The sequence below is a fragment of the Bipolaris victoriae genome, assembly GCF_000527765.1.
Source record: "Bipolaris victoriae FI3 unplaced genomic scaffold scaffold_125, whole genome shotgun sequence".
Lineage (NCBI taxonomy): Eukaryota > Fungi > Ascomycota > Dothideomycetes > Pleosporales > Pleosporaceae > Bipolaris > Bipolaris victoriae.
Genome location: NW_014575267.1, coordinates 39,280 through 56,121, shown reverse-complemented (window position 1 = coordinate 56,121; position 16,842 = coordinate 39,280). Strand labels below are relative to the sequence as shown.

Here is a 16,842-nt window from a genome sequence, read left to right as displayed (position 1 = left end):
GGACGTGGGTTTCATTGCGCTGGGAAAAAGAGGAAAAGGAGTCGACAGTTTATCATGTTGGTCTTCGTGGTCCTAGGACAAGATGCTAGCCACCTGAGCTGAGGGCAAGCGGGATGATGTAGCTCCCCATCGATCACTGCCGGTTTGGGCCAGGCTTACCAGATGCACCTCTTGCTCGCTAACACTAACCCTCCTCGCTAGGCCCCCCTCCCCCCAAGCATGCGATTTGCGTTCCAGATCTTCCCTTCTGGCGACAGGGCTGGGTGCAATGAATCCCAGCTCGAACACCATGTGCTGCTAGCCATCGGACTTCTCTCCTACAGACCTCGTACATATTGGCCCTCATGGCAGCCACGGCCAGCGCCAGTCCCCCAGCACTCGATCTGGAGGCGCTGATTCAGGTAACCCCAGACGCCTCCGCATTTAAGGATCCTGCACTCAACTTCCCCAGAGTCTGCCCGCATGCAAGAGGTGCCGAGAGTGTCGCCGCGGCTGTGATACACTCTTGCCAAAGTGCAGGTACACTGTTTCGCCGTCCTACCTAATGCGCCTCTTTCGCTCACCGTCACAGGCAATGCACAAAAGCCGGAGTCGAGTGCATGTTCTACGACCACGGACGCAACGAATTGCTGCCACGAAGGTAAACGTGCGTGCACATCTTCCCGACTCCGGCTAACCGAATCCCCAGTTATATCAGTGGGCTGGTGGATCGTGTGCGCCGATTATCCAGCGAGCTTCCCTCTCCGACAGCCTCGATTGGCCCTGGCATTAGCAGCGCATTCGGTGTGAATGTCAAGCCCGACGCCTTTGCACAAGATGTTACGCAGTACGAGCACCATTTTGCAGAGGTTAAGAACAGCTATCGCTATCTAGGTGCAGAGGCATGCCTAGTCAAGTCGCCCAGGTTGTACGAAGCACACAACATACGCAGCGAGCCGGCCGACGACGAACTTGACGACTGGCAATGCATGAACAAGGACTCTCCCGAAAGGCAAAATGAGCTCAAGCAGTTGTACCTTGAGGTTGTGCAGCCTCTCTATCCTATTCTGGACCCTTCACTGCGCTACCTCCAGCCCGAACTACCCACCAATCTCAATTCGATAGAGCTATTCTCGCTGTACATGATGTATTCAATTGCATGCTACCTTGTTCCTAATAACGGCAAAAGACAGCCAAATAGCCAAAGCAGTTACCTTTCAAGCAGGCTTCCCTATCACCAAGCCAACTCAATCAAATATCGTTCGCTGGCCACTCAATACTTTGCTGACGCCATGGAGCACCTGGAATTAGCAACTCTGGAACCTAACATTGACACAATACGCTGCATTTTGCTCCTCGCCTTCAACAGCTCATTTGACCCATTGACGGGAAATAGCGGGCAGCAGGTCGCTCTCGCTGGACGTCTAGCATTCGACCTCGAATCCAAGCGCGCCCTACAGGAACTTGAACCCAACGATGTGAAAATGCTACAAGCCATGCACATGACAATCTACTGTCTTGAAAACCAACTTGCCTCAACCCTCGACCGCCCCGCTCTATTCCCCGAACCTGTATGTCTAGCCCATCCATCCTAACTCTCGACTGCCTTCCCCCCCACATTACTCACATTAGCCACAGGAAACCGAACTTTGCTTCGACAAGAACAAGCCCGCCGAATATCTCTGCTCCCTTTTCCGCATGCAGAACCGGTTTCGAAGAGGCGATCTCGCAGCCAAGGAAAAGGTGAAAAAGTTACTCCCGCTTTTTGATGAGAAAGATGAGTTGGTACCTCTCCTGCGCATCACACTGCACATAACGCATCTCTTGCTGAACCCCTGCTGGGGAAGCGCATGGCACGTTTTGTACGTCCTCCCTTCCCTTCTCCCACCTACACCTCATTCCCCCTTTCCTTGCTGATGTCAACACAGAGAAGCAGTAGTAAGCTGCGGCAGTGTCCACCTTTGCTTGACGCCGCACTGGGTCTACCGCGCTGGCGCAGTGCTGATCCAAAGCATGCCATCGATATTCGGGGGCAACCTGATTCAGCTCTACTCGAATGCGCTACTGGTGCTTGAGCTTTCGTCGTGGAAGTGGCCGAGTTCTGCGGCCTTGTCAGCGTCGTTGGTGGATTTGATGCAGCACATGAAGAAAAAGTATCAGCCGGATTGGTCAGATAAGTTACAGCATGGGGGAGTGAGGATTTAGAGGTTGGGGGAGTGGCCGTTCTTTGTTTTTGATATTTCTGGTAATAGCGGAGTCCGGTTTTGTTTTCTTGATTCCAATACGGCAGGTGGTTTTGCTGGTTGTTGTTTATAAAAACATTGTATTATTATCAACTAGGATACATAATTGGGCTGCTTATTTGCCATGCTTGGGATATCAGGTCCAGAAATGAGGAAAATTCAATGTGCATCAACGGACACAAACACGATTGGTTACGTATATATTCTCAGCTATGATATCTTCGAAGTGATTGAGTAAATTCTTATCCCCCAAATCTCAACCCTTGCTTTGGAACTACAAGATTATATCTTAGGCTCCTCCGCCGGCTCCTTTGGCATATCCGGAATCTTGCCCCGCCGCTGAAGATTCTCATACAGCGCCAACGCAGAAAGCGCTTTACCATCGCGCGCAGCCTCTCTCCAAAAGTTCTCTAGAGGAACCAATTTCAGCCTTATCCTCTCACCTTCATTCTCCAGTCCAGTCGCCCTGTCCTTGAGCCACTCCATGTGTGCACGTGACAAACGCTTCTGGTATAAGTAGAGTTTCATAAACTCGTCGCATCCACCTTTGTAGTAAGAAAAGAACTATCGTCAGCTTAAATATTCTTGGAGATGGGGATATAATTGTTCTTACCAGGGCTGGGATACATTGCTGTTCGTAGCTGATCGGTTGGGGCCAAGGATTCGGCTTGTCCTTGTTCCAAAGCAAGTTCAGACAGGTCCAACAACTCTTCTATCTTGACATGGAGGTGCGCCTCTTCTTTCAGCTCCTGTGCTGCTGTTCCGGTAAAGGAGCCCGAGTCATCTAGCATGCCTGCTGGGATCTCGGTGAATGCCAGGCTAGAAACTGCCAGGCGGGGCTGGACAGTTAAGATGACGTGTTTCTCGGCTTCCCCTGAGGCGTCTGTTGGTTGTACGATGGCCTGGAGTATATTGTAAGTACTTCTCATCACTCAAAGCAAACAGAGGAATGGGAAAGGGAAAAAGGTCGGGTAACTTACCAGAATAGCCACACTTCCACCTCGCAAGAACGCAGATCCAGGTATCCAATCGCCGTCACCAGACCCATTCCTAATCTCAGATTGAATCTTCATGTATCCAAGTCGCGTGTAATTCTTCTTGTCGAACCAGTCTACAGACTCGATTGTAAGCTCTTCCAAGCGATACGGCTGCCTATGGAACGGATGCGATTCATTTTTCTGTGCATCCAGAGTTCCAAGGAGTCCCAGCAGCCAGTTCCGCAGTGCAGGGAACTTGAAAGCTGGTTTGTCGCTGGGGCTGTCGAGGATCTGTGCGAATTCTTGGGCTGTGAGGTTCCAGGGGAGGTAGACTGGGACGGGGGGGTCCAAGGTTTTGCTGTTGAATTCTTTGAGAGTCAATGCGGCGGCTGGCCTGGTGGAGGGCCTCTCATTTGGGTTATGGATTTCCACGCGCATCTTGGTGGTGTTGTAGGTCTAGAGGGAGTATTGGATAGGATCGAGTACCAGTGCAAGGCACCAGAGACTTCTTATACCTCAAGTCACGTTACACAGGGAAGTAATTTTCATTGATGCACCCCGAGTGTTTGGAATTGCGTGGTGAACCGGCCGAAACACACTTTTGCTTTATTCACTTCCAACAAAGACGTTGACTATATCGCAGGGATTCGACAAATGCGGTGACGGGCCGTTGAGCCAAGTGGTAGGGATGTGCAAAGGCATGGAGTCACGGTAACGGCACGCTCCACTTTCCCCACCGACCCACGCGTCGCCCCGCCATGGTTTATGCAGGGTTCCCAAGGGCAAGCAGCCGAGCCGACGACAACTGCGCGTCTGCGTCCGCCACCCGCCCAACGTCACAAAGCTGTTTACCCTTTGGTCGTCCCCCAAACACCCCCCAGTCTTTACTCAATCATCTTGTAAAGTTCGCCCTTGTTTTCTCTTTCACACTCTCATCTCACTCATTATGGGCACTTTGACCGCAGATTGCCCACGCCTCGACATTCATTGCCCGCACAAGCTTGCCACTAGCTGCAGGCTGACTTCCACGCCCAATTGCTGTGCATGTGCCGATGAGCGCGTTCATTCAAGAACATATCGAGTGTACATTGATGGAGTTGGTTTTGTAAATCGCGGCACAAGGTGGCAAGGCTACTGCTGGTTCTGTAAAGGTATGAACGATGACAGTGTATCCAAGCCAATGTCATAGTCAGCTAACCCCCACCTAGAATTCTGGAGCAATCGCCTTGCTGCTACTGACCCACCGCTTGAGATCGCGCAGACACGCATACCCGAGATACCGGATCAGACCGAGTTCCTAGAGCGATGGTGGGAGTTTCATCAGGGATATCGCATCGCGAAGCTTCCCGATGGTACAGAGCAACGCATAGCTGTTATTGGAGAACCTTTTTATGAAGTCAGCCCTGGTTTCCTACCCCGAACATTAGATCAGCTGCGGGCTGGCGTGGAGAACAATGCATTGAGGCCAGAGAATAGGCTGAGGAGGCGAAGACTGTCATCAGAGGAAGAGCGGCCGGAGGAACCGCAACAGAGTCTAGAGGACGCGTTGGACGACCTTCTTCGAGAGGCTGAAGAGACCCCAAACGTCAATGCAACTGTTCCTACGGAGCCCGAATCGTTGGTAACCCCCCAGATCCAAGAGGACCCCTCCGAACCGCCACGACCAATGACACGACGGGAAGCACAAATGCAGCTCGCACGAGAACGTTTTGCTCGTGTATTTGGGTCGCGCGAGGAGTTAGAGCAAGACGACTACGAGTCACCACTCACGCAAATGTATACACGAGCTTACGACCGCCATCGCCAGGCCGAACAGAGAAGAGCAGAGGGAACAGAGGTTGCGCCCCAGCTCGAGACCTTATCACCGCAAGATCGCCGTGAAATCGAAGAACAACTACTTTGGGGCGTAATGCGGGAATCCCAATCCATTTCTGAGAGCCTGGAGCCAGCAACCGAAGTCTGGAGCTATGCCCCGCGGCGAAGAGGCGTAGACGGCGAAGACGCCGCTGTAACCGAAATCCGCTGGCTGCGCAATAGCGGCGAAATCGACGTCTCTGCCGAACGCATGGCGTATTTCGAGAACAGCGGCGAAGAAGGCACAGAAGCAGCGCGGAGGCTCGTGGTTGCGTACCGTCAGAGCCAGGCAGAAGACGAAGCACGCATTCGCGCCATATTTGCGAACCCCAACGGCGAATCCAGCTCAGCCAACCCCATAGTAACGGGTTGGTGGTCACAGATTCGTCCCCAGTTGTCTGGTATAGCTGGAGGAACTACACAGCCGCTGGCAGAAATGCACAATATACGTCTGGATTTCGAACAGGAACTCGCTCGTATGCGCGCTGCTCGACCACCCTCGCCCCCACTTGTCTCGTTGGATAACCAACCAGACCGACCGCCGCCAAAGTCTGAGGAGGAAATGACCAAGGTACTGGCTTGCCAAGTGTGTTACCAGCAGCTAGCAGATATAGCTGTGTTACCGTGCGGTCACATGGTCATGTGTCAGTGGTGCGCGGATGTTGTAGTACCAGTTAGACATGGACATATACCGGCTCGTCCGACAAAGTGTCCCATGTGTAGGAAGCAGGTGAAGCAGAGATTCAAGATTCATGCGGGATAAAAGGCGTGTATGGTTTGGATGTTCATGTGAAAAGCTATTGAATAGCTTTTGACTTATGATGTTGAATTGAATACATAAGCATGAGCTTAGTAAGTCTAGTTAAGATGAATTCGAGATAATATATGATCTACGATTCAAACTCTTCCTTCTTGCTCTTGGAATGTGTCCTCAAAGCCTATGTTCGTATGCTCGGTATCCCGATGGAACTATGGCCAGTCATTCTGTTCTCTGTTTCAGCTCGCGCAACCCCTCATGTCCTTGATAAGCCTGGGGCAAAGTGCATGTAGCGCACTCTTGCGTCGACGCCTGCGCCTGTAGGCATGCCTCGCCGGGCTGGTTCCGCAACTGACTCTGGTCCATGCGGGAATCTGAATCCGTGTGGAGGCTGTAGACGTGTCGATGAATGCTGATCTTGCGCCTACTCTTGGGCGATTCCGCATGTATTTCCGATATGTTATCAAAACGCCGTGGTTGCTTTCAACACACCCGCGAACCCAAGCAAGGGTCGCGTGTCTTGACCAGCGCTATGAGCTGCCAGTATAAGATGGTGTGGATGCGTTTATGCGTACTCCAGTCGTGTCGGCGCATCAGAGACCACCGTAAATAGCAAACGAAGACAGAATGAGTACCAGCGTGTTGATAACGGCCCACACAAAGGGTATCCAGGTAGACATTTCAAAATATCCAGCTTGATAGACGCCTCCGATACTAAATCCCCAGTCAGCATGCGCTCTCTGTGCCTTGTTCAAAGACAGAGTGGTTACTCACAGTCCGCCGACAATCGCGCCCGAGACCAGCGCTTCAATGCCCCCAACAACGGTGAAGAAGGGCACGGCAATCCATATGAGTTTCCAGTTGCGCCATTGTACACCGCACGCCCATAGTGCTACAACCAGATGTATGCCGCCGACAAGAAGTAGGCTCCAGTATACCGTGAAGCGCAAGACGTCGTCCGGGCGATAGAGGTAGAAAGATGGGTGTGCGCCGACAGGCAGCGGCCAGTAGAGCGAGGGAAAGGGAGGCGTGGTGTAGCCCTGCGGAACAGCCGAGTTGACGCGCTGGATGAAGCTGGGGAAGAACTCGTTAACTATCATGTTGAGTGGGATATGCTCGAGGTGTAGTCATGTTGGGGACTTCGAGAACAGGGGCCGAAACAAGTAATTAATTGACGTGGGTAGGGGTTCAGGTTTAGACTCGCCTCATTCGGGCGACAGCATGGTTTGGTTATGGCTTTCTGGGTCGTTTGGGCGCACGTGACTGGTAGTGCAGTTTTGATAGCCATAGTAGTGCCCAGTAACTATTTACAATATATGCGTTCAACTAACTATCCCCATACTTGTGACGTCGATCTACGGACATAGTAAAATGAATGTTGACGGCGGCTGGGGCCCGAGCTCGCAACCTCGGCTCGACGCGCGTGAGCGCAACAGTCAACACCCGAAGCCCATCATCATCGCAATTCCGACGACGCCCCGAACAAGCCTTCGAATGCGCCAGTTGCCGTAGCCTCCCACGGGCTACCTCGAATCCCCAATCATGCCCGTAGATCGCCTTTTGTCGACGCTGCTGCGCTCGCTCCAGACATATACGGATCAGCAGGACACGCCGCGGTATGCATGCATCTCGAGTCCCCCCCATGTGAACGCACCCGCGCATATACTGACTACAAAGCAGCCTTCTTGGAACCGCGTCTTCGCTGCTTACTACTCTCGGGAACCCACACAACCTAAGTCTTTTGACTTCGCATCTGCTTACGGCCCCCGCGCTATGGGACCGTCCTGATGGCGTTCGCACGCCCCTGCGCATGCTCTCTGTCTTCCACTCGGCTATCACGACAATCATTAATCATCACAACGATGTGCGCTTTAACAAAGCGCCTAAACTTACGCCTGGCCAGGTTCCCACGGGAGGAGGCCTATCGCTCGATGAATGGGTGCGCGCTGTGGTTGCGGGCGCAGACGACCGCAGCCGACGATGGAAGCACCTGGTTGTGCTAGGGGGCCTGTTGATTGGCATTGGCAATCTCGAAGAGCAGGGAATGGATTTGTACTGGGCATCCGCTATGCGCAAGAGAGTAGAAAGCGCGTTGGTGCGGGCGACGAATCTGGCCTTGGTTGAAGTGAGGGAACGCTCCGAGGCTGATGGGTTGGGAGGCCATACGATAACATTGGTCCTTAATCATGCCTTCGGATGCATTGGAGATGTGGAGAGAACGCAGTTTGATTATGACCTGCTACTCCCTGTGCTTATTGGAACGGCGTTTTATTCCAATGAAGGGTTTCAGTCGGCATACTTTCTTGGCGGTTTGGACCTGGATGTGCGGACGACTCAGTCGGGAAAGCTGGATTGGAGTGTAAGTTTATTGCAAGTGAGTTGAGGATCTTGTGCTGACCATACATAGCCACACTCGAGTTCCTTCAGACAGGTCGAGGTCATCATGAACAGGCCGCTTGTAGCCTCAATGGGACCTCTGTCGCGTCTGATTGCGCATGCAGTAGAGAACGTCAAGAACCCCTGGATCATCCAGACCATGATGGATGATCTTGCAAGTTTTTCTCGTGCTCTCACTACGCAATGGCGGCAGAACAAGTTTTCTGATATTGAGGCCGCTGAAGAGGCAGCCAACCTGGAAGAGGAAGCGCTTCACAAGACAACACCACAGCTGTGGAACCTTCTCAAGGCCGCCTTGTTTGCCACGACCATCATCCTCCGTGGCGTCTTTAAACGAACACTGGCTGACAGGGCACTTGCTGCCGATGCCGTTGCCCCATTGCTCGCTGCGCAAGCCTTGCAAACACTGCGCCATCTCTACTTCATTACATCACGGCTAGGCCCAACATCCTTCTCCCAACACACCTTTGTCTACCTCACCGCCATTGACATCCTTGCTGCCTATCCTAATCACGCCGACAAATTCCTCAAAACAGTCGCCTCCCAACATCTCGGCCAAATTCCCAGCCATCCCCTGGACCGTATCCTCGACCTCTACTTCCTCAACACAGCCGAGCACTTCACCCTGGTTCTCTCCCCCTCCACCAACGAAGACCTCCTCGTCGCATCCGCAGTCCCCTACCTCGCTGCAGCTGAAAACCGCAACATGCTCCCCATCTTCGAAGCCGCACACAGCGTCATGCTCGCCGTCCTCTCAGCCCCTCAATCCGCAAACCTAACCGCAAAACACCTTCCCTTCTACATCGACGCCCTCTTCCGCGTCTTCCCTAACAACCTTTCCCCCCGCCAGTTCCGCCTCGCCTTCAAGACCCTCATGCGCGTTACCGCGCCCCCATCCCCCCTCTCAGCAACGCACCCCGATCTCCCAGCTACCCTGTTGGAAATCGTCTATCACCGCGCTCTCAATGCGCCTACGGCCCCACTTCCCCCTGACGCCGTAGCCCTCGCGCTACAAGACTCGGATGCCCCGCCCCCCGCCCTCTCCGAACAAGCAGTCCTCGCACTTACCCTCATCGATGCACTCCCGTATCTCCCCATCGCCCTGTTGGATGAGTGGCTCCCGCTTTGCGCGGAGCTGCTGAATCAGATCCACGACGATGAGATGCGCGAGGTGGCGAAGAAACGGTTCTGGGAGGTACTCGTGAGTGGCGAGATGGATCCTGAGCGTAGTGTTGTAGCGGTGAATTGGTGGAGTACGATGGGTGGGAGGGAGAGAGTGTTATATGGAAGGGAGGAAGGGGTCGGGTGGATGAGTGGCGCGTTGCCGGTGGAGGAGGAGAGGAGGGTTAGAGAAAGTAAATTGTAGGGTTGTTGTGGATTGATAATGATACCCATTCGTTCTTTTTTTAAAAAAGCCCTTTTCAAAAAAAATTGGGCGATTCAAAGGGTGCGAGATGATGATATGATGTTTACTTCAGAAGTCGAGCTGAGAAACTTTTTTATCTTATTTTTTTTTGGAATGAACACTGTAGTTCCCTCCCCTTTTCCCTTTCCGCTTATGAAGGGAATATCGAGTTTTTTTTCAACCCGACACAAAGGTAGCAAAGTCGTGTATCTAGCCTCTGACGCTCAGCACAAATGCAGCGAATGAAAGAAAAAAGGGGGTAAAAGCGAGAGAAAGAGAGATATAATACAAGGAGACAAAAAAGAAAATGATATGTACAACAACGAAAAAAAAAGGTATCCAGTAAAGGATCAGGAACCGATAGGCCGTGAAATCTAACTTTTCTATAACATACATGTAAGAAAAAAGAATGAAAAAAAAGGGGGCTAATACTATACTATCCCCGTCATCCTCGTCTCCATCTTCCGTAACTCCAACAACGACACATCACCCTCCTCCTCATCCTCCTCCGCCGGCCCCCTACCCCTCAAAATCGTCGACATCGACTTGACCGTATCACTCTGTTTCCTAAAATCACCCTGGCGCACACTCCCATTCGTAGCTCGGGCAGAGCCATACGCAAAGCGGGCAGACGCACTGGTGCCCCAAGCCGAGGAACCCGAGAAATAGTGTTTGGCGAAAACCTTGAGGGCGGGAGCCGAGGCGACAATGGCGCCGAGTTGGACTTCCAAGACGGCGAGGAGGAGGGCGGGCCAGGTGGTCCAGGAGGAGTCGTAGAGGGCGTTGTTGAAGATTGTGTAGATGGCGACGATGCGGGCGATGCAGACGATGCAGACTATGTAGCCTGAGGCGAAGATTGCGCCCAGCGCAATCTTTTGGCGCTTGGGGATTTGCAAGTTCCAGTAGAGTAAAGTAGGGAGGAACGCGGCGATTGCGTCTTGTACTGCGGAAATGATGCTGGCGGCCACTATATCTGCTTCTTCGTTGACCCAGCAGTGGTATTTGTAGCCCTCGAGTTGGTGGGCGATGTCGAATTGGTACCAGAAGGCTGCAAGCGGGTTGCAGGCGGTGAAGAGGATGATGGTGAAGGCGGTGATGAAGACGGCGATGATGACGATGCTGATCCAGGTCGCAATGCGGAAGCTGCTCGGGATGCAGCGCGCGTCGAGGCGTCGGTAGAAGAGAAGGATGGAGATTTTAATTAGTCCGCTGGCGATGATGTAGAGGAGATAGACGGCGAAGACGATCTTGCGCTCGGGAACGTAGAGGTTGGGTTTCACGTCCCACATGTGGCGGTCGAAGCCGTAAACTTCGGTTGCTATCGCTTCATGTTAGCCAAATGTCGGGATCGGAAACCACTCTTTCGCGTCTTTCATCTTTCTTCCGTTTTTTCTTGGGGTTGCCTACCTAGACATACCACTATTGTGAACCCGATTGTCGGAATCTGTATAGCAGATCGAAATATCAGCAATTAATAGACGGGATATAGACAGGCAGACAAGGGGTTGTTCTCTTTCATACCATTGCAAGCAGTATTATCCAATCGTCCAGTCCACCGTTTCTCTGTACAACGAATCGAGCCCAAGTCCTCGCTGCTACAATGACAATCATGATTGTTCCAAGCACACCGGCCAGAGCGGGTACAACCTTCGGTCGGGTGATCGGATCATCGTAGTTGGACTGTGGCCATTTGGCCAGCGCTTCGAGCGGAGGAAGAACGCCGCTGGAGCCACTGCCATTAGGATTCAGATAGGTGCCCGGCATTCTTTATCTCGCTCCAGTTGCGAGTGGAGGTGTGTATATTAAAACAACGTGTCACTCTTTCCGTCCAGAATATACTAGGACGGCGGGACGGCTAATAACGAGAAAAGTGAAAGCTAATGTAAAGTGAGTCCAGGATTTTCCACGCGGGCCTTGCTCACCAATATTAAGACATGCTGGGTAATCTGGTCGTATCACGTCACATTCATCTGACGGACGACGGGAGGCGAATTGCCCTTATAGAGTGACAACACCCACTCATACTTAGTACCCGCACGGCGCGGCGCTTTCCACCTGCGCAAACCTAGTTCTTCCGTATTGGAACCTCTAACATTTTACGCGGCTCGGATGTAGCTTAGAATTAGGAAAATGGATAAACACGAACCATTATGACTGGTGAGCTAAACACACACAGTTAGACCTTGCTCTAGAACTCCCTCCCCCCTCCCCAGACGCAGCCAACCACTGCATCCCTAAGCGGCAAATAACGCGATGCATTACCGATACGCGACACATACCCCGCGATCGCGTCTCATGTACCTTGACAGGGTGTTGTCCAGTGAGGCCCTGGTGTGATTTCCCATGTACCGGTTCCCCGGAGAAAATATTGGTAATGTACGTGAAACAAAACTTAAACCTACCCTGCCGTTGCCGGTAAGCAAGGGTCAAGTTATCCAAGCTAAAATAACCATTGGTGGCATTAATGCAGTCACTCATTGTGTACCGAGGTCCGTATCCCTATACCCGTCATTGTAATCCCAGAGAAGTGCCGATTTGATAATGGAGGTGTGGCAAGCCCAAGCCTGTAAATACGAAAAGTCAGTAAAAGAGGGTGTGCGAAGTTGATTGTTTGGGAAGTGACCCCGCTGACGATGGACGCTATACCGAAAGAAGCGTATTAGCCAGGGCATTTATGTAGGGACGTGGCGAAACGCCAGATCGATCCAGATCTCACATGGGGATAATTATCACCTTGGCTCGTTACGAGAGAGTGGCTGATCGGGAGCTTGATCTACAAATCGCATATGCCGGCACTTGTTGTCCTCGCGTGATCATCGCGTGGTCTAGTTCACCGTTCATATTTAGCCAGGAACCTGAACAAGTCCACCTACTCCGCGAATAGGATTGGCATTTCGTACTACCTTATTTGCGGGGTTGAAAGGGGGTAATAGAACGACTTGTTGTCTTTTCCCATCGTCTGTTATGCAAATGTCAAAGTTCTTGTCAGCTGCCTTGTTCTACGTGTGGCTTACCGTTAGTTGGCTGGAACGTGGTACACTACCGTAGTGGTACGAGTAGACCAGACCTTTGTATGTGGGCCCCTAACAAGGGGATGATACAACATTGGGATATAGAGTAAGAGCTATACTATATATAATGTAGTTTTCGTTGAGATTATTCAGAACCTTTTTGTAATTCTCCCCAATGTGTAAATTAACAATAGAGTCATCCGAAGAAGAGCCTAATTATCATTTTTAGCGTCTCTACGTACAGGTGACAGTAATCACAGTATGTTGTATCCTGCTGTGCTACAAAGGCAACAGAAATACAGGCATTTGTTGTGATACTTGCTCGTCCCAGATCGTTCTGTTACCTTGGCAAGATTAGACGAATGCACGTAGCCGTAGAGCTTCTGGGGATGAACCACACCACTCTTGTTAATGCCGCGGAGGCACTCGGAAGTAACCTCAGAAACCCAGCAAGATCTGCAGTGAGGTTCGTGACTCGTGCAAAACACCTCATACGATGCACGTCTGTTTGATTCAGAGAAGAGGCAAAATAGAGTAGATTGACGAATGAGGGAACGCGTGCTTACGTATTGCAAGGACTAGTAAAACAAGGACAAATCTACCAGCCAACCAATTGATCAAAAGAGAAAACGACCCTGTTTATTGTAGAAGAAGAATAAAGAAAGCAACTTTGCGTTGTAGTTGCATGAGGCGTGTAGTTTGTTAAGACAGTTTTGGAAACACAAACGAAACAGAACATGATGTTGTTGGCGTTGCTCTGCTGTATGATGAGTAATGGAAAGAAGAAAGTTCAAATGCAAACCTCAGGGCCGAGCGCCATCCGATGCGCCAAGAGATACCGGCCTAACAAGAAATATAAAAAGGGAAACAATAAGAGACGCCGTCGCCATGCGAAATCTTGCATAATTTACACCAAGGGCACGCCCTTGTTTTAAGAGTCAGTGGCCCACCTGTTGGGCACTCGTTCGGTCGCACCCTACGTTTGCTCTTCTTTCGGGCTGGCAGTGCGCGACTCTGAGCGCTGGCGGATGACGGCATCTTTCAGCGCCCTCAACTTCTCTTCCGTCACACGAATGGCTTCATCCATGTCCCTCTCTTTCATGTCTCTGGGCGAGATTCGCTTCTGCGTGTCGACTTCCGGCTGAAGCCTTGCACCAGTGACAACGGAGCTTTGGACCCGATCCAACGCGACCCTCTCTTCGAGCCAGGCCCATAAATCAGACTCTTCATGGCGCCAAATCTCTTCGTACGCCACCTGTCTCTGAGCAGTCGACCACTGGTTCGGACCAGTAACTCCTGTGGTACCACGGAAAAGCCAAGTGTACATGAGGAGCGCTCCGAGGATGAAGATGATGACTTGTGGAGTGAAGATCGACTCTAGCACATCTGCTAGTGGGCCCAACAGACTACGAAGAGGCTCCAATATGCCCCAGTTGCTTTCCTTGGATTGGCTGACTGGAGCAGCAACTGACGTTGGTGCGGGTGCATCATCCAAAAGATTACCTTTGGAGCGTTTCCTGCCCTTTCCGCCCTTGCCCATAGCTTTGCCACCGCCGGCTTTAGCGGCGCTTACGGCAGTGCGAAGAGCAGCAGTAAGGGAGGTGGCGTATGACATTTGACCATCATTCGCACCTTTCTCAATAGGGCCTGGTTGTGGTTAGTACATTATTGATCATCAGTGACAAAGCTACTGTCTTACCCTTTAGCCAACTCTTTCCGCTCCATTCGACAGTAAATGTCATGATCAAGCGCGTGCTATTTCCCGGTCCCCACATCAGACAGTATCGCGTTTTAGTGAGGAATATGCTTCCGTTGGGTACATCCGGAGTCGCCGTGCTGCACTGCACACTCACAGCTTTCTCCAAGTCGAACTGTTCCAAGTTCATGGAAATGTTGCATTTGGTCTGTCGAGGGCCTACAGGGGCGTTCAGTGGCTTGATGTAAGAATAGTTGAAGGTTTTTGAGTCTTCACCCAGCCCCTTCTTGTCGTCTTCCATTTGCAGGTCAGTAGACTTTTGATCGTCGACCAACCACTTGCGCATGAATGCACCAGAAGCAGGACCAAACATCAAGCTGTACACCTTGCCCAGAGGCGCGGGAATAGTAGTGTCGATAAGCAGTTTGTCATAGTGTTGATCACTGTCACCACACTCGCTAGGTCCATGTGTTGATGGACCAGGGAAATCCTGTGCAGCAGAAGCAGCCCCACTAGTTGCCGCTTTGGCAGCATCGGCAGTGTCCCCACCACCGCCATAAGCCTGTGCTACTGCGCCGCTGACCTTTCGTGTCGTTTCGACAGGTACAGCAGAGCCGGCTTCGCTACCAGTTACGCTACCCTCGCCAGGCTCTGTGAAACTACCTATACCGTCATCGTCCTCGGCGTCTTCGTCGTATACCTCGTCATCTGAATCTTGGCTGGATCCGTCGTCACTGGGGACTGACTCTGCTTTCTCCGTCTTATCACCCGTACCGCCTGATCCGTCTAGGGTGACACCGTTGAGAGACGACTTGAGATTGGGGTGAGAGATCTTCCAGATGCCAATGATGAGGTCGTAGGTCGAGTCTCGCGATAGGAACGAGGCGAATACGTTACGAGCGTGGAGCGTCTGGATGACTATAGCATTGGGAAAGAGGACAGCGGTGGACTTTTTCTCAACAGACACAACCTCGTCGAAGCTGATGACCAGGTTGGTGACCCATCCTAGGATGTTACTAGAAAAACACAAATGGCCTTCTGAAACATATAAACGTCCATGGAGCAAGATTTCCTTCTGGAGGGCTGCACTATAGTCCTCGATCAAATAATCGTCCTCGGGAACGCTCTTGAACAGATTGTGGAATTCCTTGTTTCGTCTGGGCGGTGCTACTGCAAAACCGGTTCCATTCAACCGCTGGCTTTGCAGTGCGGCACTTGGAGCTAGAGTACTTGTACTTGCACTGATGACTCCGCCCAGTGTATTTCCCGTGGTAGCGGAGCTGCCCCTGTGCCGTCTCCGTCTGCCGGCACTTATACGACTGCGAACGCTGCCCTGTCGTTGTATCGACGCTGGCGAGTCGGTTAGCTCGGTTTGCCGGGGAGGAGTGGCAGCGCCATTTCCTGATTGACCAGAGACGGCAGTCAGCGACCGTGGGCGCTCGCTGGCTACCGACGGGGGCTTGTCGCCTGCATATGCGGCTGAGACTGCTTGAGCAGCAGCTCTGTCCTCAGACTTTGCAGAAGCCTCATCGGCCTGCATGGCTACGTTTGTTGCAGAAGACATGGGGCTGGTGTCTTTGCTGTCAGTAATGCCGAGTTGTTCGAGGCTTAAGTTTCCAGAGCCAAGAGTTTCAACAGCAGGTCTACGCTGCGCAGCGCCTTCTGTTGCAACCGTACTAGCGTTGGCTGGTCCAATGACTTCCTCACCACCGTCTTCGGTCTCTTTTTCCTCCTTTTGCTGTTGTTGGCTAGCCTTGTTCTTAGCGTTTTGATTGATTGCAATGGTGTCGGTAATGTTGCTAGCAGCGTTCTGCGCAGCAGAAAAGATGGAAGCAAAGAAACCACCAGATACACCAGGCGACGATGGCAAGACAGCAGTTCCTCCAGGGGTTTTTGCTTCTTCAGGATGAGGAGTTAGGGGCGGGATAGACGATTGTGATAGCTTGCTCGGAGGGTTTGTCGCTGATCGTACGCGTCGGTGCGCTATCATACTCCCCGATGAAGGGGCGGCTACGTTGGAAGTTGACTGCACAGCAGCAGACTTGGAGCCGTTGTCGGAATGTATTGACTCTGTGGGCGAGGACGCGTTTCCATCAGTTGGCGTGGGTGGGGTTATGAAGGTCTTAGGGGCATCGATTAAATTGGAGGATGCTGCAGGTAGATTGGCTGTAACAATACGTCTGGGAGCCGCAGATCGAGGCGATGGACTCGACCGTGTCTCTCCGTCTATGAGAATCTGTGGTGGTGAGGCTGGAAGGGAATCATCGGCAATTTTGGCGTCACGCTTCTTTGCTCCAAAAAATGAACCAATACCACCTCCGCTTGTGCTTGGCCTTGCAGTCTCTGTCTCGGTGCTGACTTTGGGAACCACTGGAGATGTGATCGTTCTGCGGTTGGGCGTGAATGCTTCCCTGAGCTTTCCAACTGGCGACACACCCCGTTTATTTCCAGAGACGTCGGTGGTGGTTGCGGGTTTGGCGTTACTGTCCTCGGTCGAGAGCTGAGAGTTTACGAGTGTCGCAT

The 16,842-nt window shown here is 52.0% G+C and overlaps 8 protein-coding genes across 8 annotated transcripts; 3 read left to right on the top strand and 5 right to left on the bottom strand.

The window, feature by feature from the left end:
• Positions 1-72: 72 nt before the first annotated feature.
• On the bottom strand, positions 73-291 carry COCVIDRAFT_111757 (hypothetical protein; the record flags this gene model as incomplete). The annotated part of the gene is made up of 1 exon (XM_014696386.1): positions 73-291. The coding sequence occupies one exon, from the start codon at positions 289-291 to the stop codon at positions 73-75; it is 219 nt and encodes a 72-aa protein (XP_014551872.1).
• Positions 292-344: 53 nt separating this feature from the next.
• COCVIDRAFT_111800 (hypothetical protein) lies at positions 345-2,184 on the top strand (the record flags this gene model as incomplete). Its single annotated transcript, XM_014696385.1, has 6 exons — positions 345-401; positions 452-519; positions 572-640; positions 689-1,550; positions 1,612-1,841; positions 1,908-2,184. 6 exons carry the CDS (start codon positions 345-347, stop codon positions 2,182-2,184), a joined length of 1,563 nt encoding a protein of 520 aa, XP_014551871.1.
• Positions 2,185-2,504: 320 nt separating this feature from the next.
• On the bottom strand, positions 2,505-3,637 carry COCVIDRAFT_41895 (hypothetical protein; the record flags this gene model as incomplete). Its single annotated transcript, XM_014696384.1, has 3 exons — positions 2,505-2,767; positions 2,836-3,124; positions 3,203-3,637. The coding sequence occupies 3 exons, from the start codon at positions 3,635-3,637 to the stop codon at positions 2,505-2,507; spliced, it is 987 nt and encodes a 328-aa protein (XP_014551870.1).
• A 508-nt stretch (positions 3,638-4,145) lies between these two features.
• On the top strand, positions 4,146-5,816 carry COCVIDRAFT_41894 (hypothetical protein; the record flags this gene model as incomplete). The annotated part of the gene is made up of 2 exons (XM_014696383.1): positions 4,146-4,350; positions 4,408-5,816. 2 exons carry the CDS (start codon positions 4,146-4,148, stop codon positions 5,814-5,816), a joined length of 1,614 nt encoding a protein of 537 aa, XP_014551869.1.
• A 587-nt stretch (positions 5,817-6,403) lies between these two features.
• Positions 6,404-6,910, bottom strand: COCVIDRAFT_111813 (hypothetical protein; the record flags this gene model as incomplete). Its single annotated transcript, XM_014696382.1, has 2 exons — positions 6,404-6,524; positions 6,585-6,910. 2 exons carry the CDS (start codon positions 6,908-6,910, stop codon positions 6,404-6,406), a joined length of 447 nt encoding a protein of 148 aa, XP_014551868.1.
• A 442-nt stretch (positions 6,911-7,352) lies between these two features.
• COCVIDRAFT_19956 (hypothetical protein) lies at positions 7,353-9,573 on the top strand (the record flags this gene model as incomplete). The annotated part of the gene is made up of 3 exons (XM_014696366.1): positions 7,353-7,426; positions 7,491-8,169; positions 8,218-9,573. The coding sequence occupies 3 exons, from the start codon at positions 7,353-7,355 to the stop codon at positions 9,571-9,573; spliced, it is 2,109 nt and encodes a 702-aa protein (XP_014551852.1).
• A 470-nt stretch (positions 9,574-10,043) lies between these two features.
• COCVIDRAFT_30669 (hypothetical protein) lies at positions 10,044-11,376 on the bottom strand (the record flags this gene model as incomplete). Its single annotated transcript, XM_014696381.1, has 3 exons — positions 10,044-10,930; positions 11,020-11,056; positions 11,134-11,376. 3 exons carry the CDS (start codon positions 11,374-11,376, stop codon positions 10,044-10,046), a joined length of 1,167 nt encoding a protein of 388 aa, XP_014551867.1.
• A 1,396-nt stretch (positions 11,377-12,772) lies between these two features.
• Positions 12,773-16,309, bottom strand: COCVIDRAFT_41890 (hypothetical protein; the record flags this gene model as incomplete). The annotated part of the gene is made up of 3 exons (XM_014696380.1): positions 12,773-12,791; positions 13,646-14,270; positions 14,323-16,309. The coding sequence occupies 3 exons, from the start codon at positions 16,307-16,309 to the stop codon at positions 12,773-12,775; spliced, it is 2,631 nt and encodes an 876-aa protein (XP_014551866.1).
• Between the last annotated feature and the right edge of the window lie 533 nt (positions 16,310-16,842).